Source organism: Quercus suber, unplaced genomic scaffold, assembly GCF_002906115.3.
Source record: "Quercus suber isolate HL8 unplaced genomic scaffold, Cork oak 2.0 scaffold_84, whole genome shotgun sequence".
Taxonomy (NCBI): domain Eukaryota; kingdom Viridiplantae; phylum Streptophyta; class Magnoliopsida; order Fagales; family Fagaceae; genus Quercus; species Quercus suber.
This window is the reverse complement of record NW_027069549.1, coordinates 1,596,352-1,618,498: the sequence shown is the minus strand read 5'-3', so window position 1 is coordinate 1,618,498 and position 22,147 is coordinate 1,596,352. Positions and strand designations below refer to the sequence as shown.

General features: G+C 37.9%; 1 protein-coding gene across 1 annotated transcript; it reads right to left on the bottom strand.

The window, feature by feature from the left end:
* Nucleotides 1–10,860: 10,860 nt before the first annotated feature.
* LOC112028663 (L-type lectin-domain containing receptor kinase IX.1-like) lies at nt 10,861–16,737 on the bottom strand. The gene is given in 7 exon segments (XM_065774009.1): nt 10,861–11,571; nt 11,573–12,277; nt 12,279–12,738; nt 15,678–15,750; nt 15,859–16,177; nt 16,452–16,570; nt 16,657–16,737. Coding segments are annotated over 7 exon segments (2,412 nt in total). The 3' UTR covers nt 10,861–10,916.
* Nucleotides 16,738–22,147: the final 5,410 nt, after the last annotated feature.

Here is a 22,147-nt window from a genome sequence, read left to right as displayed (position 1 = left end):
TCGTTGACCAACATTCTCTCTTTGACACTGACATTCCTCAATGGTTTGCCCGCAAGGATTGGAATTATCTTCTCTCCAACCTTGATGATGCATATGAAAATCTGGTAAAGGAATTTTTTGCCAATGCAATTGTTGAAGGAAACAAACTTAAGTGTTGGGTTAGAGGAAAAAGTTTCTTCGTCTCTCCTACATATCTCGCGGAGGTTCTTCACATGAACCGACCAATACTTGGAATCTCTCCTGTCTATAATGACCTACCTCCAGATGAGGACTTACTTCGGGTAGTTCTTAGAGAAGACTTGGACTTTTCCTCAAATGGGAATTCAGTCAGTGTTTCATCTCTTCCTCCAAAATTGAGGGTGCTTACGATTGTCATGTTTTACAACTTGTATCACTTATCCAGCACAAGGTATATGAACCTCGGATGTGCACAGTTCCTTCATGATCTGATTTCTGATGTTGAGATTGATATATGTGCTCATATCTTTCATATCCTTCGCAAAACTGTTCTATGAACAGAGTCAAGGATTTGCATTCCTTTTTGCTGCCTCATTTCAAGGATTTTGAAGCTGAAAGGGATCCATTCCTCTAAAAATGATTTTCCTTGCCTAAAACCATGTCTAATCAACATGCGCACGTTCAACGCTAGCATTGGCCATAGCATGAAAGGAATCAAAACAGAAGCTTCAGCGTCCTGCAGTGGTTCACACTCCAGTTCATTCCCCACCGACGAGAAGTTGGACTCTATTGTAGCATCTGTCAATTAGCTGAGTACAAAGATGTCAGGACTTACATCCATCTTGCACCATCTCAACATTTGGTGGGATATGAAGTTCACTTCTATTCAAGCTCAACTGGATCAAATTCAGAGAAAGCTAGAAGATGATGAAGACTAGCTATTTTATGGCAAAAAGGGGGAGATGCTGTTGGCAGGGGGAGCTTAACAAATGGGGGAGATTTCAGCTAACAGGCTTTTGTTTATTGCTTTTGTCTATCTTTAGCTTCTATCATATTTCAGTATCCATTTTTTTTTATTCAGCACATCTTTATTTTTGTGTTGGCTTGTACCTGCTACTTTGTAGGTTTTAAGGTTTATGTTTAAGGTTTGTACCCATATTGCTTTTGTAAGCTTCTAGGATTTGCTTTTATGCACTTGTAGGCCTTTGTGGTTTGTACCATGATTTATTCAGTCTTTGTGCTTTGTTATATCAGTACTTCTAACCTAATACTATGCATTCCTTTTTAAATACTATCACTCTTGTGCCTATGTAGGATTTTTCCTAGATGCACATACTTCATGTATTGTGCATTGGTTGAGTGTTGGTCATTCAAGTGATTTGCCTTGTGTTTATCAACATGAATGTCCAGATGTTCATTCCAAGTGTGAATGAACACTGTGATCACTTGTATGAAGTGATTACCTGTTTTTGGTCTTGCCATGGTTTATTGCTTTACTCCATTGTGCTTGATCGCATTATGCTTGCTCTATTTGCATTACAAGTTTTCTGCATACAATGAACTTATTGTGTTGTGTTTCAGGAGTTACTTATTCTTATGATTCTAAAGCTTCACAGATTCTAGAGTTAGGTGGAAGTGAATTTTCCAACTATTCCTAACTCACGCGTTAAGTCTAGAGTTTGTTTTAGGGTTTTGTCACGAAATAGCCAAAGGGGGAGATTGTAAGGTTGAAATTATCAACCATCTTGTTGGCTTTATTCCATGCCAATTTGCTTGTAATTTAAGTACTTAGTAACCCTGTATTTAGGTGGGATTATTGTAAGGGTAGTGTGTGAGAAGATGTGAAGAAAAGCTCAAGTATGTGCAAGAAGGCAGAGATTCGTGGCTAGGACTCGCGGTTGACTTGCGACTGGTAAGCCGCCAACTGCAGGCACGTGAGATGCATACATAGAGAGCTGATGGGTCGCGCCAACTGTCACACTATAGGACAAAAGTCCCAGGTTGGCCAGGCCGTTATCTCTCAGCTTGAACTCGCGACTCAGACCAGTCGCGAGGCCAAGCCACCAATTAGCCTTGTTTGACAAAAACTGACTCTTTGTATTTCAAACACACACCACTATATATAGACCCTTATACCCACTAAATTGAGAGAGCTTCCAGAGAGAATTTTGTGAGAAAAACCCTAGAGAAAAACAAGATTGCCTCATCCCCAATCTTTACTTTAGAGACTCTACAAATTCCTCTTCTCTCTTCCTCTCCATTATCATTCTTAAGAGGCCTTTAGCCAAATCCTTATCTCACCACATTCACGTCTGTGAGAAGGTTTATTTGGTGCTAAGGGAAGCAGTTTGGAAGGAACTAATATACATTGGTTGATGCTATGGTATAGTAGCAGAATCCGGAAAGCTAAAGAAGAAATAGGTTCGGCGTAACCTCGTTGGAGCAAGAAGCTTGGAGGGCTTAGGGACTTGGGTAGATTAGGGTTGGAGGGTCTTCTGCTGTTCATGTATCCCAACTACATTCTTTAGTGGATTATTTACCGCTTGGAGGGCGGCGAAGAGGTTTTACAACGAGGACTTCGGTTTCCTCTTCGATAACACATCGTGTGTTGTCTGTGTGTATGCATTTTTCTTTTCTTTATCTTTACTTTATATTTACTGCTGTGGATGTGTTTATATTTGGCTTAGATTGTTATCAATTATGTTATAAGCTTGTTATCTTGTTCCGTACATTAATTGTTTGATATAAAGCTTGAATTGATATTTTTATAATTTTGAGTCTAAACGTTCAAGGGTGTTTTATACACATTTTGAACTTTCAATTGGTGTCAGAGCGGGTACACTTGTTGTGGTTTTAATACCTGAGTGTGATCATTGACCCCTTGTTAAGATGGATAGGTCTCAATCTCTCAATGTTCCACCATTTTTTTATGGTAATAATTATGCCTTTTGGAAAGTTAAAATAAGGGCATTTCTATGCTCTATTGATGACACTGTGTGGGATACCGTTGAAATAGGTTGGGCTAGGCCAGAGGATGCTAAATCTACTTGGGATAAGGCAGTTCTTGCGGCAGCCAATGCTAACAGTAAAGCCTTAAATGCTATATTCTGTAGTGTGTCTCTAGATGAATTCCACAGGATATCTCACATGACAGTGACCAAGGAAGCTTTGGAGATTTTGGAGACAACTTATGAGGGGACTAAGAAGGTGAAGGACACAAAGTTCCAAATGCTTACCACCAAGTTTGAAGAGCTCAAGATGGGTGAAGATGAATCCTTTGATTCATTTTATAGGAAGCTCAATGAAATTGTGATTACGAAGCTCAATCTTGGTGAGAAGATTGAAGATACTAAGGTGGTGAGAAAAATTTTATGGTCCTTACTGGAGAGCTTTCGAGCAAAAGTCATAGTTATAGAGGAAAGCAAGGATTTGGATGAGATTAAGATCTAAGAGCTCATTGGGTCACTTCAAACAAATGACCTTGGACTGCCTTCCCACAAGACAAGTAAATCGCTTGCTCTTAAAACCATCACCGAAAGAATGGATGATCCTTCCAAAGAAGATGGAGTAGAGAAAGAAGTAGCATATCTTGTGAAAATTTTTTGCAAATTTTTGAAGATGAAGAACAATGGGAAACCATTCAACAGAAGGAAGTTTCCATTTTCAAGAGGTGAAAGGAAAGAGTTTAAGAGGTAAGAGGGGAAGGATTCTCAATCTCCTTTGAACATTGTGTGTTTCGAGTGTAATGGACATGGACACTTCAAAAAGGAATGTCCCAACTATTTGAAGTCAAAAGGAAAGGTCTATGCTACTACCTTAAGTGATACTAACTCATCAAACTCTGACTCTAAAGATAGCTGTGATGGAGAAGGAAACTACTCCGCATTCATGACCATTGCATATGTGGAGTCATCAGATGATTTGGGTACACTTATAAAGGAGCTTTGGGAACATTCTGATTTGGAGTTTATTGGAATAGTTGAGGAGTTTGAAGATGAGGAAGTTGAAAAAGCAGTGGGGTTGCAAGAGACTTACAACTCACTCCTTGAGAAGACCGGTGAATATCCTAAGGTGGCTAATGCAGCCATTAAAAAGATAAAGAGGGTTAAGGAAGATTACAAAAGTCTTCTGGAACGATACAAGGAGGCGAAGTGTGAAATTGAGACACTAAATGGTGAGCTATCGGAAGCTTATATCAAAGTAAGATTTCTTGAGTAAGAGGTGGTGCAAGCACAAGCCAAGATAGAAAGGGTCTCCTCCAAGAAGCTGGAAGATGTTATTTCATCCCAAAAACATTTCTCTGACAAGTCCGGGTTAGGATATACCGGAGGGAGTAGCTCATCGACCAAAGCTACCAAAGAAGTGAAATTTGTGAAGGCCATAGAGTCAATTGTGGAAGAGCCCGTCCCTGAGAATGTTAAGGTTGAGAAGAAGAAGAAGCTGGCTAAGCAACGAGTGGTTAATAAGTTCCGAAATCAATTAGAAGCCAGATTTAAAGGTAGAGCAAGATCTCTCTCAAGATCATAATGGGGTCCTAGAATAGAATATGTGTGTCACTATTGTGGATTGCTAGGACATACTAGACCCAACTAGCTAAGAGCAGACAACAATGCAAGCGCACCTCAGTCACGAGGAAGAAGAAATGACAAGAGGTCTTGGGGTGGTGAGTAACCAAGAAGTCAAAACCATGATCTAGGAATGATGGACGTAATGAAGATTATCGGTGCCTTCACCAATTGCTTGGAAAGCTTCACCCGAAGGTTTGAAAGTCCTAACTCTTATACCCAATCCGTCAAGGATATCACCCCAAACGCACGTGACGTGTGGGTGACGAAGGGTACTCATGCATAAGCATTACAACATGTCCATGCATCAATACTTCCCATGTTTGTGAATATGCTTCGTTGTGTGCTTCTTGCTAGTATTTAGGTTGTTATTTTGTGTGTGTGTTTGTCTTTAGTTCAAATGTTTTTACATTTTTTTGTTATGTTTTTTATCAATCTTTTACTACTTTTGTGTCAAAAATCCAAAAACACATAAAAAGTAGAAAATCCAAAAAGTTTGATTGACTTTGTTGAGTTTTGTCTCAAAACATGTTTTGCCTTGTACCTTTGTACTAATGGCTTTATGCATTTAATGAGCTTAACTTGTCTCTCATGCACTCATATCATTGTAGAAGAAATTCTGAAATCTATGTGACTGTTGTAAATAGATCTTTAACCTTGTCATGAATAATTAGTGAATGGTTTTGTTGATCTTAAGACATGCATAGACTCATGCCTATATATCTTCCCACTTTTTATTTTTATGCATAAAAGAGTTCTATAAATGTAAATCTCCAAATGAAAAGAGATATAGAGTTGCAAAAGCCTGTCGTACATACAAGTATTTGACTAGGAAAAAGGGAAAGCGACCATAATAAAATGTATGATGCCCAAAAAGCCAAAGACTAACTCATCAATTGAAATATCAAAAATTTTAGGCATCTATGAGATTTTCTTTGCTTGAAAAGTGCAAATGATATGTTGAATATGGAGACAAATGAAAAGCTTCAAAGAATTATTATCAAGTGCTTGTGGGTGGTCATATATGCATATTTCTATAATTGAGATAGGTCACATTATCTAGTGCTAGATGTGTATGCCTTGATTAAATTGATCATTAAAGCTTCACATTAGACTAAGGATTATCTCATTTTTGATATCCACACACAACACACAAGTCTATGTTTAATGAATGCCATATTCATTTGTGTGATTGTACTTGATTAAATGTGTTTTCACAAGCTCAATCTTTGTTGTTCAAACACAAAAAGATTTTTGAGTGTTTTAGCTTGTTTTTGGAAAGTGTTTTTGTTTTTACAGAACGTCAAAAATTTCAAAAATAGTGTTGCCCTGTTTTGGCGACTCAGTTGCGGGTAAGCCTATTCGCATGCTCCAGTCGCGGAACTCTCTCCGAGATTTTCGCGGGTCACTGGCAGGTCAGCATCCCAGTCACCAAAAAGGCTTAGAAAATTTTTCAAAATTTGTGTTGTTGCATATTTTGCGGCTCAGTGTGGCGACTTGTTCGTGGGTGGAAGGTCTAGTCGCGAGAAGTACATAGAGATTTTTGCAGCTCAGCTCGCGACTCCCTCTTGGGTAGATCTTCCAGTCGCAAAAAACACTTAGAAGAATTTTCAAGAATCTTGGTTTCACAGTGTTTCGTGGCTTACCCTAGCGACTTACTGGTGACTTGATCCAGTCGCGAAAAACACGTGTTTTGCGTTTTAAAGACAGTTTTTAAAATTGTTTTTCAGTTTTTCCTCGAACTTTAGGGATTGTTCATTGACTTCCCCAAATCACTATTTCAAACACTTCGTGTTCACTCTTGTGATACCTCCATTTCTGTATTTTTTTCTTCTCAAATCTTCAAGAAAAAGGTATAGTTCTTCTATCATTTACTTCGGATTTCCTGTTCTAAGTTTTTTTCTTGAATCTGTGTGTTTTGAAAATGGTTTGTGTTTTTGGGTGTTTAGTTTTGGGTTGTTCATTTTAGTAAATGTCATCTGATTGACTATTATTGTAGTTGTGAATATTTTGGTCTTTTAGTTGGGTTTGTTGAATAGATTTTTGTTGCTAATGACTTGTTCAGTATGGCTTCACATGATGATTTGACTTATTTGAGTGTTCTTACCTTGATTGACTCTGTCTGTGCATATCACTTTCATGATATTGTGTTGAAATGCTTGTTGTCTGTGACACTTTGCTACTCATTTTTGACAGAGTGTGCTGTAATGCCTATTACTCTCTGTGTGTTTGGAAATGCTTATTCTGTCACTCTATTGACTTAGTTCTCGTTCTGTGATTCTATGTCTTCTAAATCTGTTTGGTCTTTGTACTCTCATCTTTTGCCTAGATCTAACAAAATGAGTGTGCTATGGATTTGGTACTTTGCTGTGTGTTTGCTCTTTTACAGATGTCTCGACGATCCTCCAAAGGAAAAGAGGTTATGATAGAAGAGGGATCATTACCTGTTGCAAAACAAACACGTTCCTCATCACAGCCATCTACTGAACTCAATAGTGAGTTATTCAGAACTCCTCAGCACCTACATGCTTACCCAAGCATTTTTGACTGGGCAACTCCTATAGTGGAACAGGAGGTCAGATTTGACACTTTGGAAACCACTTTTGTCCCTAGGATCTTCGAGGCAAAAGATTGGGCAGAATTATTTGGAAATTTTATTGATCCAATGATGGAACTAGTGAAGGAGTGTTTCGCCAACACAGTTGATCTTGAAACTGAACTACACTGTATGGTAAGAGGATCGGAGTTCATCATTAGTCCGGAAACCATAGCTGAACTTCTCAGAATCACTAGACTTGAGAATGCTGACCTAACTCCTTACGATGATCGCACTCTAGTGATTCAGGACATTCTCCAAGTTCTTGGTCCTGGCCATGACATCTCCAGTGCCGGGACATCCATAAGTACTACCAAGTTTTCACCTGAGTTGACGACATTGAAGCTGATCATGTTTACCAACCTCTATCTGTTGACCAACACGGTGTATATCAACCTTGGAAGGACTCAATTTCTATGTGATCTCATCACAGGCACCACCATTGACATCTGTGCCCATATTTTCTATATCATAAGAAAGACAGCGACTCGAACAGTAGCACGAGGGTGCCTTTCATTTTGCAGTCTTATTATGAAATTCATTCTAAGTGATGGTGTTACTCCTTCATTAGTTGGGAAAATAATTGCTCGTCCTCGACCAATCTCTATCTCCACTCTACAAGCTAGTAGAAGTCATTCATCCAAAACTCCAAAGAGTGCACATTTCTCTCCTGCTACTCCTTCTACTCTTGAGCCAGATTCACATGTACATGCCACTCATGTATCATAGCAACCTAGCACTACACAAGCATAGTCTGCCCCTCAACCTGATAGGTTGGAGATGCTATTTGAAAACCTCCACAAGTGCCTTGAGGAATTGGAAAAGACTCTCAGAGAAGGCCAGAGAGAGCAGTCAGAGAGAATGGCAGTCATGCAAGACCAGATCGATGTTTTAGCAGCTCAAGTTGAGGGCATTTTCACCAAGTTACAACAGTGACCCTTTGGCCATTCCAATTAAAAAGGGGGAGATCTTTTGGACAGCACTTGAGGGGGAGTGCTTATTTGAGGGGGAGATTCATAATCATATGTGTTGTTTTGGTTATAGTTTTGTTAATTTGGTTTGGTTATCTGTTATTATTTTAGGTTTTAGTCTTGGTTCGGATTAAACTCATATCTCTTAAATGTTTTTAACACATTGATTTGTACCATGCTTTATGCACTTGTAGACTTTTGTGGTTTGTACCATGCTTTATGCAGCCTTTGTGTTTTGTTATATCAGTACTTCTAACCTAATGCTATGCATATCTTTTTAAGTACTGTCACTCTTGTGCCCCTGTATGATTTTTTCTAGATGCACATACTTCATGTATTGTGCATTGGTTGAGTGTTGGTCATTCAAGTGATTTGTCTTGTGTTTGTCAACTTGAATGTCCGGATGTTCATTCCAAGTGTGAATGAACACTGTGATCACTTGTATGAAGTGATTACCTGTTTTTGGTCTTGCTATGGTTTATTGCTTTACTCCATTGTGCTTGATCGCATTATGCTTGCTCCATTTGCATTACAAGTTTTTTGTATACAATGAACTTATTGTGTTATTGTGTTTTAGAAGTTACTTGTTCTTATGGTTCTAAAACTTCACAGATTCTAGAGTTAGGTGTGAGTGAGTTATCCAACTGTTCCCAACTCACGCGTTAAGTCTAGAGTTTGTTTTAGGATTTTGTCACGGAATAGCCAAAGGGGGAGATTGTAAGGTTGAAATTTATCAACCATCTTGTTGGCTTTATTCCGTGCCAATTTGCTCGTAATTTAAGCACTTAGTAATCGTGTATTTAGATGAGATTATTGTAAGGGTAGTATGTGAGAAGATGTGAAGAAAAGCTCAAGTAAGTGCAAGAAGGTAGAGATTCGCGGTTAGGACTCGCGGCTGACTCGCGACTGGCAAGCCACCAACTGCAGGCACGTGAGATGCACACATGGGGAGCTGAAGGGTCGCTCCAGCTGTCGCACTACAGGACAAAAGTCCCAGGCTGGCCAGGCCGTTATCTCTCCGCTTAAACTCGCGACTCAGACCAGTCACGAGGCCAAGCCGCCAATCAGCCCTGTTTGGCAAAAACTGACTCTTCCTATTCCAAACACACACCACTATATATAGACCCTTATACCTACTAAATTAAGAGAGCTTCTAGAGAGAATTTTGTGAAAGAAACCCTACAGAAAAACAAGATTGCCTTATCCCCAATCTTTACCTTAGAGACTCTACAAATTCCTCTTCTCTCTTCCTCTCCATTGTTACATTCTTGAGAGGCCTTTAGCCAAATCCTTATCTCATCACATCCACGTCTGTAAGAAGGTTTACTTGGTGCTAAGAAAAGAAGTTTGGAAAGAACCTTATCTCACCACATCCACGTTTGTAAGATGGTTTATTTGGTGCTAAGAAAAGCAGTTTGGAAAGAACCAATATACATTGGTTGATGCTATGGTATAGTAGCGAAATTCGGGAAGCTAAAGAAGAAATAGGTTCGGCGTAATCTCGTTGGAGCAAGAAGCTTAGAGGGCTTAGGTACTTGGGTAGATTAGGCTTGGAGGGTTTTCTGCTGTTCATGTATTCCAACTACATTCTTTAGTGTATTATTTACCGCTTGGAGGGCGGCGGAGAGGTTTTACGCCGAGGACTTCGGTTTCCTCTTCAATAACGCATCATGTGTTGTCCGTGTGTTTGCATCTTCCTTCTCTTTATCTTTACTTTATATTTACTACTGTGGATGTATTTATATTTGACTTCTCTTTATCTTTACTTTATATTTACTACTGTGGATGTATTTATATTTGACTTAGATTTTTTATCAATTCTGTTATAAGTTTGTTATCTTGTTCTGCACATTAATTGTATGATGTAAAGCTTGAATTTGTATTTTTATAATTTGGGGTCTAAACGTTCAAGGGTGTTTTATACACATTTTGAACTTTCACAAGCACCATCATGAACAAGAACATAGAGGTGTGGTTTGCAACATAAAAATGCAAACCACAGATTTTGATAGATCTGGTAATTGGTTCGGATTATCAATTACCATATACATAACTTTCTCCCAAAAAAAAAAAAAAAAACAAAAACAAAAACAAAATCCATATACATTATGCTTATTTTGATAGATCGTTGAAAAGTAGCACACATTTTTCTAATGAGTCATTTGGTAATAAAAGGCTGGCCATATATAAGTCTAGAGATGGTTAAATAATGCAACAACTCTGTTGGTAATTATAGCTCAAGAATTAGTGTAAACTACAGCAACCATTTTTTTTTTTTTTTTTTTAAAGATACTGAACTGAATGAAATCAGTTAATCAGGTCTAGAAAAACTTGATTAAACTGAGATTAAATCTTGATGACAGGAATTTTGAGATCGATCATGATGTGTAATACTCCATTTTTTTCAATTAAAAAATGGAATCTTGGGAAATGGAGGGATCTATTTGAGTTTCTAATCAAGAATATGATAATTGGGACACAAGGCCACAAGCAGCCCCCAAAATGAAAGCACAAGCGAACTTCAACTATTCTGAAACTTGTTATAGTTGTATCGCTCAATATTTGTGCATTGATTTATTACCACCAAAGAAATAGTAGCATTTTCATTGGAATATGAGATATTACAAGCATTTTAAGATTGCCAGTATTAACATAATGTGAGAGGACTAAGAAGAGTAAAAAGGAAGCAAGATGACGGGTGTATTGTAATGATACTTCCTAAGGTATACTAATTTTTGAGAGTGGTAAGCCATAACATATGCATATTACTAAGACAATCAATCCTGTGCTCCAATTGCCATTCAACTTTGCAATAATCCCTCAGTGTCACACCCTTGAGTCGTCCTTGGTAGCAGATGTGCTGCTTTCTTTGCTTGTAGAAGTGTACTGGATTTGGTCGGCAGTCATCGCTCCAGGGGCATAATAATTATACAATGGCATAGGCATTATGGACAGAAGGGAAGGCAATGGTGCTTCATAATTAAGAACCTTAATTGCCTGCCTTAAAGAAGGTCTTAAGGTGTGATCTGGATGAGCACACCATAGCCCAATAGTCATCAAACATTTCATCTCGTCCATGTCATAATCCCCATTTAGCGTCTCATCTACTGCCTCTAAAAGCCTTCCCTCTCCATATAGCTCCCACACCCAACTGAGTAAACTAATCTTTGATTCTTCTACCTCTCGCTCCACTGCTTTCCTCCCACATGCAATCTCTAATGCCACCATCCCAAAACTAAAAACATCTGATTTCTTACTAAACTTGCTTGTAAAATAACACTCTGGAGCAACGTAGCCCCTGGTTCCGGCCACAATCGTTGTTTGTGCGCTAAGTCCGTGGTCCACAAACCTCGCTAGACCGAAGTCACCAAGTTTTGCATTGAATTTTGAATCTAACATCACATTGCTTGATTTGATATCTCTATGCACTACACATTGCTCCCATTCCTCATGGAGATAGAGTAATCCAGATGCTAACCCGTTGGTTAGAGTTGCTTAATATCTTCTTCACTGCAATATCCATGTTCATTTTTGCCAAGAAACCTTTGTAGACGCTTCCAAAACCTCCTTGCCCTAGCTTCCCTTCCTCTGAAAAGTTATTAGTTGCCACAGCTAAGTCCTCATAGGCAAACATTTTTGGTCCAGCTCCTTCTATTAGATCTTCATCTTCTTCTACTACTTTTCTTTTGGAATTTCTCCCCAAAATGTAAGAGCCAAAACTTAACCCAACAACCAAAAGCACCAGTCCTATTATTAATCCTATCAACCACATCTTAAAGCTCCCTTTCCCTCCATTTTGGGTCGAACCCAAATCCAAAGTTGAACTGAAATTCCAACTTCTGATCGCTTGGACTGGAACTCCTCCTCCAGTTGCTGCAGAGAAGCCCATCATCACTTTTTCTGGGAGAACATCTCTCAGCTTTACATTATGAGTAAGATTCAAGGGTAGGTTTGGAAGATTCAAGTATTTCAAAAATACACTGAGAATCTCGGAGGTTCCATCATAGGAGACTGTTGCTACCAAAATGTCCCCGGAGGTTAGATTCCAAGTACTGTTAGCGATGGATACAAGGGAGTTCACATCAATACCAACATGGTTGTCACTAGGAGCATCCCCCCACGCTGCATCTTGCCAGGTATCAAACTCCACCGCTACCATCTTGCTTGATGATTTGCCCGCAGTTGTGCCAGAGACCCATGTAACTTCCATCGGAACCCGTAGGAACATCAACGGAATCTTCTGAAGCGATAAAGAATGCAATTCCACCACCAGAGTGACTCCATGATGACTCATTATTACGAGTTCTGATTACGAACTCAAAAATAGTTGTGAAATTTATTGTGACATTTGCAACGGGATCCCACAGTGGGATGGGTTTGTAATAGTATGCTCGGCCTGTGGCAAGATATTTATTGTCACCAAAGTTATCCACGTTATCGGTGAGTCGTATTGATGGGTGCTCATCAACTTGGGCTTTCGTGGCTGTACCAGAAACTGTGATGTTGTTGTCACTGGGTAAGAAGTTCGGGAAGGAAAAGCTTATCATGGAGGTGGTGTAAGGGAAGCACCAAAAGAAGAAACAAAGGAAGGGAGGAAACTGTAAGGATTGAGAATCCATAAGGTGAATCAATGAGGAAGAGGCAGGTTCTATCAGAAAAAGAGGAACAGGAAGACAGTTATAATAACTGTGATTGGAGGTATATATAAATAAATAAAGGAAAAAGCTCAACGTGCCTGAAATTATGGACAATAAATCTGTGAAGTCACTGGGTGGGATAAGTCATGATACCCTTGTCGTTTATTGTCAAGTCATTTACTATTGTTGTGCTTATTGTTTAGTTCATATTTTATTTCCTCACAATATAGAGAGAGGTGAATAAACTTGTGAAGGAAAAAACAAGAGGATCATATATATATTCTTTAATAGATAACACGTGAAAGTGATCTTGTTTGAAAATTGAAACGTAGCGAAATATACTATTAAATTAGGGACTCTAATTTTTGGAATTAAAAAGACAGAGTGGGCCTACATCCATTTTATTAATTTCCTTCAACTTACAAAATGCGTACTAAATAATTAATAATAATATGGGTCATTCACTCAATGCCTTAGATTTCTACATTGACGTGATCATTCAAGATTCCACATTCATATTTTGATTAGGCCTTTATTTATTTATTTACTTTTTAAATAGATGCATAAAGATGTAGTAGATAGTTTGTTACTTTCAACATTTGCATGGATTAGTATATTATACTTTACATGTAATTTTCTATTTGGACTATTTTTTTTAGGGACCTTTCTGGAATAATTCACAGATTTAAATTTTTTTTTTTTAATAAATGTTTATTTCTCCCGGCTCTCATTTTTAGTAATTTTTCTTAATTAGAAGATGACAGAAAAAGCGTGATGGCCACTTGCATGCCATATTTGTTAAAGAATTAAAATTTTCTTGGTTCTTTGTTCTTTCCTTCTTCTTCTTCTTCTTCCATTTTTTTTTTTTAAATAAATAAATTTGATTACTTCTAGTCTAACTTTTGAGTGAAAAAAAAAATGATTTATTGGCTTGACTCATAGCAGTCAAACAACCAATTACTTGGGAAGGATCTATCCTCTGCATATAATCAAGTCAATGTTTTGCTAGGACGATTCCTGGAAGAGTGTAATAGAAATACTAAATTATCTTCTTAGTGGAAAATTATGATTACTTACAGTTAAGAATAATCTCCTAGGAGGAAGGCCACGTTGTCAAGCGGCTTTCTTCAGTCTTAAAAATAAATAGCTAATTAAAAAATAATTGTTGTTGCCTTACTCATCAATAACCCAACATATCTGAGATTTTCCTCCCACTTTACCTTTTAAGTTTTTCAAGATAGCTCAGCTATAGCAGATTATAAAAATTTTTGGAACTATTTGGTATATATGGAACTCAATGATATGAATGCAAATGACCCAACCATATTACTATTGGCACTTTAGAACTAGTGAAAAGGTACAGATGGACTCAATGGAACTAGAGAAAATCTTGAACAGATGATCGAGAGCTACGAAAAATATATAAATAATTAACTCTAACTAGGAATTACATTCCCAAAATTTGTAGTATAGAAATTGATATATTGTTTACTTTTTATATTTAAGATTTCTGCTATCAAAAGCTGTAACTAATATAATTTTTTTTTTCTTTCCTCTTGTCAAGAGTCATTTTTTATGTAACGAATATTTCAAATCAATGAAACATAGCTACTTTCTTCTTCTTTTCTTTTTTTATTTAATAATTGCCCCACTCTTTATTTATGTGATAGAGATCTCTCATCTGAACTTGAATTAAGGTTAATTTTTAAGAGTAATTTTATGTTCACAATATTTCACAAGTCCTAAGTTATTGATTGTGATTGATTCTAATCTGGGCTCACCGTTGACATCACTTTTTACCTACCAATAGCAATTTGTTACTTAAAATTTATTGCGAAAATATTATTAATGTGGCTTTACTTTTTTAGAGGAAGTCTACAATCATTAGGAAAAACATCAAATTCATAAGGATTTTTGTGCATAGAGCACCCACAAAAGATGAGTCTATCCAAATAATGACATTATCCAATTGGTTAGTTCATTACAAGCTCCACGGTTCAAATTCACACTCTTACTGAGGCATGGACTCTCTCTTTTGCCTAGACTCTCACTTTTTGGCCTCTTCTCAACTAAAGCAGTTGAGAGCAATTATGGCATGGAAGATCTGTGCCACACAATTTCAACTGAGGCAGGCAGGTACACTCCTTGTGAATTGTGATCCCACAAAACTACGTACAATCTCAAAAAGCATGAGACTCAGGACAATTAATTAATTAAAAGTTTGATACATTAGTTTGTAAGATGGTACTAAAATTTATAATACATCTAACGTGTCACTTGTTCTTTTATTTTAACTTTTTTTGTTTTTTTATGCTTGACATATATATAATTGATGTCAAAAAGAGGCTTTCTATTAGAAATACAGAATAAGTGTATTGTATTTCTCAGTGAAAGAATATACATGAGTGCCTTTACAAATGAGGCATATGAGTACAGTACAAGTAAGAGTGTAGTAAAAGAATATGTGCTATACAAGTAATCTAATCTAGTTGGGCTTAAAGCCCACAACACTATATACGTTAACAGCTCCCCTCAAGCTCAAGGTGAATGTGAGACTAACTTGACGTTGTCAACCAAAGTACGAAGGCGTCCCTTAGGATGTGACTTGGTAAAGATATCTGCAAGTTGATCTTTAGAGGAGACTGAGATCAGCTTGAGAGCACCATGGACAAGATGATAATGGATAAAATGACAATCGATCTTGATGTGTTATTCCGTTCATGGAAGACATCATTATGAGCAATATGAATGACACTCTGATTGTCACAATAAAGAGGAGTAGTAGAGGATGTAGACACACCTAAGTCTTTGAGAAGTCATCGTAGCCAAAGGAGCTCAGATGTGATATTAGTAAGGGCACGATATTCTGCTTCAGTACTGGAGCGGGCCACATGTGTTTATTTCTTACTTCGGCAAGAAATCAAAGAAAAACCAAGAAGAAAACAATAACCAGTGGTGGACTTGCGATCAATGGGATCTCTTGCCCAATCAGAATCAGAAAATGCACTGAAAATAAGAGGAGACTGAGCAGAGTAGAAAAGACCATGGAAGAGAGTACCTTTTAGGTATCGAAGAATGCGCATAACAGCAGCATAGTGAGTTGATCGTGGAGCAGACAAATACTAGCTCACCTGGTGAACAACATAAGAAATGTCTGGACGAGTGACAGTGAGATAAACTAGAATGTTAACCAAGCGTCTGTAAAGAAAGGGATTAGGCAATGGTTTCACCCTTGAAGGAGTCAAATGCGCATTAAGCTCAACTGAAGTATCAACAGTCTTGCTATCAGTGAGTCTAGCTCGAGACAAGAGTTCAGAGACATATTTGACTTGAGTAATATAAAATCCATCTGTAGAATGAGTGATTTCAAGACCCAAGAAGTAGTTGAGATGTTCAAGATCTTTCATCTCAAACTGCTGACTAAGAAAATTCTTAAGTTCTTGAATGCCACTGAGGTCATCACCAGTTATGATCATATCATCCACATACAAGAGAAGTAAAATAGTGCCTTTGTCAATGCGACGAAGAAATAAGTAGAATCATAATGACTGGCCATGTAACCTAAGCAAAAGATGGTAGAGCTGAATTTGGCAAACCAAGCTCGTGGAGCTTGTTTAAGTCCATAAAGTGCACGTCGAAGGTGACAAACCTTGTTTGAGTCAACAGAGAGACCAGGAGGAGGTTGCATATAAACTTCTTCAGTTAAATCCCCATTAAGAAATACATTTTTGACATCCATCTGAAAAAGTCCCATTTATTGGCAGTAGCAACTGCTAAGAGGGCACGAACAGATGAGATACCAGCAACTGGAGTAAAGGTCTTTTCATAATCAATCACATACTCCTGTGTAAAACCTTTTATAACAAGACGAACTTTGTAGTGCTCAATGGACCCATCAAAGCGAGTCTTAATCTTGTAGATCCACTTACAACTAACCACAGATTTCCCGGGGGGAGTGTCACCAAATCCCAATTATGGTTTTCAGATAATGCATCAAGTTCCTCTTTCATTGCAATCTGTCATAAAGGGTTAGTGGAAGCCTCACGATAGGTGTGAGGCTCGTGTAGTGTAGCAAGGGCAGTGTAACAATGATAGTCAAGTAAATGTGCAGGAATGAATCTTACCTGAGTTGAGTGATGAAGAGGAATGTCTTATGCAAAATCTTCAGGCGAAGCAGGAGCAAGGGACCCAAGCTCAAGGTTAGGGTTAGGTAGCTCATTTTCAACTTGTTCATCTTCCACCTGTTCATTAAATGGTGAACTAGGAAAGAGATCAATGATATCTGGTAGTTAGACAGAGAAGCCTACAGGAGAATCAGGAGCCTACAGGAGGATCAGGAGCAGCTACAGAAGGAATATGTGCCTCATTTGGAAAAAGATCTAAGATAGAGGAGGAAGATAGGGAGCCATGGAAGGGAGAAAGCTTAACAAAGAGGTGATGTTCCCAAAAGACAACATTGCAGGAGATACGAAGATGATGAGAGACAGGATCATAACATCGATACCCCTTTTGAGTTTCGCCATAGCCAAGAAAACAACAAAGCCTTGATCGAGGCTTAAGTTTGTTATGCTTATGTGGCTGAAGAAGAACGAAACAAGCAGAACCAAATGAGCGAAGGTGGTGATAGTCTAGAGGTGACCCAAAAAGGCGCTCATATGGAGTTTGATTTTGGATAACAGGACTTGGAATGCGATTAATAGTATGAACAACATGAAGAGCAGCTTCGCCCTAAAAAGGAGCAGAAACTTTGGCAGAGAGAAGGAGAGCACGAGCAGTGTCAAGAATATTACGAAGTTTTCGTTTGGCTTTAGCATTTTGTTGAGAGGTACTTGGACAAGTTAGTTGATGAACAGTGTCATAGGAATGCAAAACAGCTTGAAAAACATATTGAGTGTATTCAAGAGTATTATCAAATCGAAAAATTTTGATGCGTTTGAAAAATTGAGTTTCAACCATTTTTGCAAAATTAGAATATACTTGCAATAATTCAGAACGATGTTTCATATTAAAAATCTAGCTATATCGAGAGTAATCATCAACAAAGACAACAAAATATCGAGACCCACCAATACTAGAGATAGAGGAAGGCCCCCAAACATCAGAATGAATAAGGTTAAAGATATCAATGGATATTGATTCACTAGTATTGAAAGGCAAAGCTAGTTGTTTTCCTAACTGACATGAAATACAATCAAAATTTTCTGTAGACACTGAACCTAACAAACCTCTAGAAGCCAATTGTTGTACCCGAGAGGAAGATGCGTGACCAAGTCGAGCATGCCAAAGTGCAAGGGAAGGAATTGAAGAAACTGTAGTAGCTGCAGCAACAAAAACAGAAGCAACAAGTGGAAGACGAAGGTTGTCCACGGGAAACATATGCCCAACTCTGGGACCGGTCCCAAGCTCCTGTCCCGTCCTCGGATCCTGCACAATACACCAAAAATAATCAAATATAATGTGATAACCCAACTCAGCTAATTGTCCCACAGAAAAATAAATTGTAAGAAAGGTCAGGAACATTAAAGACCCCAGGAACCGAGAGGTTGGAAGTTGAAACAGAACCGATATTAGGACCAGATATTGTGGAACCATTTGCTATGCGAATATTAAGAGGGTGTGGTGCAGGTTTAAGCTCAAAAAATAAGGATGAGTGAGGTGTCATGTGATTGCAACAAGCGGAATCCATAAGCCAAGAGGAAGGAGACATACCAGATAAAGCTGAGAGAGAAGAGGAATAAGTGCATTACCAACCATACGAATGACATTGGTGATGATGTTTTTAAGGTCATCTGTGGACATGGTGAAAGTGCGTCTTGAAGACTTAGACTATGCAGAGACAAGAGCCATTGGTTGGACACTCTCAGTGTTAGCAACAGTAGCAGTAGAAATTGAAACAGATGATTTGTTGCGATGATAGCAAGTCTCAATATTGTGGCCAAAACGTTTGTAAAATTTGCAAAAAATGTTTGAAGGATTGGCGGCGACAATTGTTGCATTAAGAAGAAGACCTGTCCTTATTCTTCATTTAGAAGCAAAATATGCAAAAACGGACTACAAAAATGAAATCTACGCAAAAAACTGGGCAAGAAGCACCTGAACTGCAAAAGTCAATGGTCAATCCTAGTCAAAGTCAACTCTGGATTGTCAAGTCAACGGATGACGTTAGTACTAGGAGATGACGTCAGCAAATGACAAGGCGCTGACGTCAGCTAGGGCTGACGTGGTAGAGATATTTCACGCGTGTGGCGCATGGCTCGCGTGAGACGGCGTGTGAAAGCGCATGAAGGCGTGTGGCACTGTAGATGCGGCGCGTGGGAGCACGTGAGGAACAACCCAGATGTGTAGTGGCACGTGGGAGGCGCGTGGAGTGCGTGCACTGCAAAATAGAAACTTTGAGTGGCGCGTGGGGGCGCGTGCAGTCTTTGATGGCTTCGAGGCTTCCACGAGTATGTAGATCAATGCAAGACAATCTCTGTGGTACCTTCACAAACGTAATCGGAGCAATATTTGCGGCGGTGATGCAACGGGTAGTGGCTGCAGGTCTAGAACCCAAAGACGATGGCTGGAAGACGTCGGAGGTTCAACGGCGAAAGGCTGTGGCGGCTGCTGTGATGGTGGAAGCAATGTTGAGAATGGAGTCACACCAATAAAAACAAGACTACTAAGAAAAGGTCAGAGTAGTGGCTCTGATACCATGTTAGAAATACTGAATAAGTGTATTGTATTTCTCAGTGAAAGAATATACATGAGTGTCTTTATATAAGAGGCATATGAGTACAGTACAAGTAAGAGTGTAGTACAAGAATGTGTGCTATACAAATAATCTAATCTAGTTGGGCCTAAAGCCTACAACACTATGCACGCTAACACTTTTTATGAATGTTCTTTTCTCCTAGCTCTCATTTTCAATGATTTTTCCTAGAAGTTCACAATATTATCAACCCTTTTTTTTTTTTTTTTTTTTTTGTAGAAAATTGCTATCACATATTGATATTTAAAAGGGATGATCCAAGGTAACATCTCTTGATTTTATATGATGTGATAAGGAGCAATGAATGTTTGTGGCTGTATCTTTCTTCACTATATCTCCACAAGTGGCTATGTGCGTATTACATAAATTTTAGTGTATAATCTTGGATTGCTTTATGTTCACATTCAGATTCAGAAGCAAGGTTGTGGATCTCTGCCTGTGCTTCATATTACATTTCAAACTCTATAGCTTATTAAGTGCGATTTCGAAATTTAAGCTTAGAATTTCAGAAGTCTCAATCTTTTTTATTTTTTGTCAGTGCATTGGAAAGATGTTAATAGACTAAATGTTGCCATGAACGAATGTCATTAAATGTTCTTAATGAATACACCATGCATTACACTGAAAAAAATTATATAATTTTTTTCAGTGTAATGCAAGGTGTAGTCTGCATGCTAATACAGTCGTATTAGAATACTGAATCAAGACATGAATACAGTGGTAATATATATTTTAACAATTGTATCTTTATTTTGCAAGCTAGGCTACTTTCCCATACTCATCTTTGGTTTAGCTCTTAATCATACATACATCCATACATCCATACATATATATATATATATATATAATACACACAAAAAGGCTGGTGTAAATATGTTTAACTTTCCAATGCAAGAAGGCATATGTAAGTATGGAAGCTGAATTATTGCATTTAATCGTACGTACAAGTAAATGGAATTACATATTTTATGGAACCTTTTTCTCACCAAGTTTATTATGCCTGTATTATAAAGTGAATATGATGCTAGGGCTTGTGGAATTTTACTAAATGAACCTTCTAAGCAATAGGGATAGGCACCACAAGGGAAACAGACAACCCCATAGTAATTTAATTTCCTTGACTAAAAAGAGAAACTATCAAAAAGAAAAGAAAATTACAACTGCTTTAGAAAAATACTTACTTGCTACCAACACTGCACATGCATTCACTATTGGCTGACGTATTGGGATAAAGAGGCTTTCTCACAACAACCAAACTTTAATTTAATAGCTTTGAGGCCGGTTATGAATCCATGACGATCTAATGAAGACTGTTGACATATATTTTTTAAAGTTATTCTATGAGTTTCTTGATTTGTACAACTTTTATTATTGTTATTTTTATGTCTTCCTCTACTTTTGAAAATTTGGGATAAAGGGGTTTTTGTTGCTGGTAGAAATTTTTGATAAATGATTACTAGGTGGATAACCATGGAGAATATGTAATGGGGCACGAAGTATGACCTACCAAGTTATAATAATAACAGGTGGCTTTTGATAAGTAATACCTATTGTGGGGGTGAAAGCCCAGCCTAATGTATTGGGCCTTGGGCCTTATTTGAAGACTAACATAATTTGTTTATAGGTTTGTATAATCTTTATTGGACTAGGAAAGTCCAAGGTTTATGTAAACCTATTTGGAATAGGAGAGCCCATTAAGCTCCTACTTAAAGGAGGTGGGAAAAGAAAAACTTAACCCTAGAGATTTTCATAAGGTTTTCTTTTTGAAACCCTAGCCTCCTCCTACAGAAGAAAGAGTTATTGCTGCATTTCTTATACGTCTTTGGGTTTTGTGACCAAGCAAAGTCTCTTGCACCAACATTGAAGATCTTATTGGTGTTTCTATGTGAAGCTGTTGCAAATCAACTACAACAATCAAAGGGTTGTTATGGAGTTAGTCACATACTGGGATTCGTACAAATGAGTAAGCCGCGTACTGGGATCCGCGCATCAAATTGGTTAGTCATGTACTTGGGAGCCATGCATCAAAAGGGGGAAATGTCATTACAGATCAAGTCCAATTGGGTATTGGGGTAAGGGTTCAACTGTAAGTTGGTAAGGAACTTGGGATTCCTTTACTTGTAACTGCTTGATTTGATAATAGTGGAGTTTCAGGAGTGGTGACCTGAAAATCACCCAGTGGGATTTTTGCCGTAAGGGTTTTCCCCATTCGTAAACAAATCACCGTGTCATTTAATTTCCACTGCATATTCAGTTATTTGGTGATTTGTTTGTGCTTCCACGTATTTGCATGTTAAATTGATTAATTAATAACTTGGCTAATTAATTAATTGGTTTAATCACAAGGGGTTATTCAGTTTGTGGCCTATTAAGTGGTATCAGAGCAGACACACTCTGATTAGGTTTAATCTTTGCTATGTTGATCCATTGACCCCTGTTGTCATAGAAACTCTTGATTCTTTTGATTTGCATGATCTTATGTTGAATGATGATGATGATATTCAAGATGCCTATTGCAAGCTTTATAATTTTTGTATGAAATCTCTTGAATATTCTACAAAATTAAAAGCTAAATTTAAAAAGGTCAAGCTTGAAAAAGATGATTTGATTGCAAAATTGGATGAAGCCAATAATTTGAATGAGAATTTTAAAAATCAAATTTCATCTCA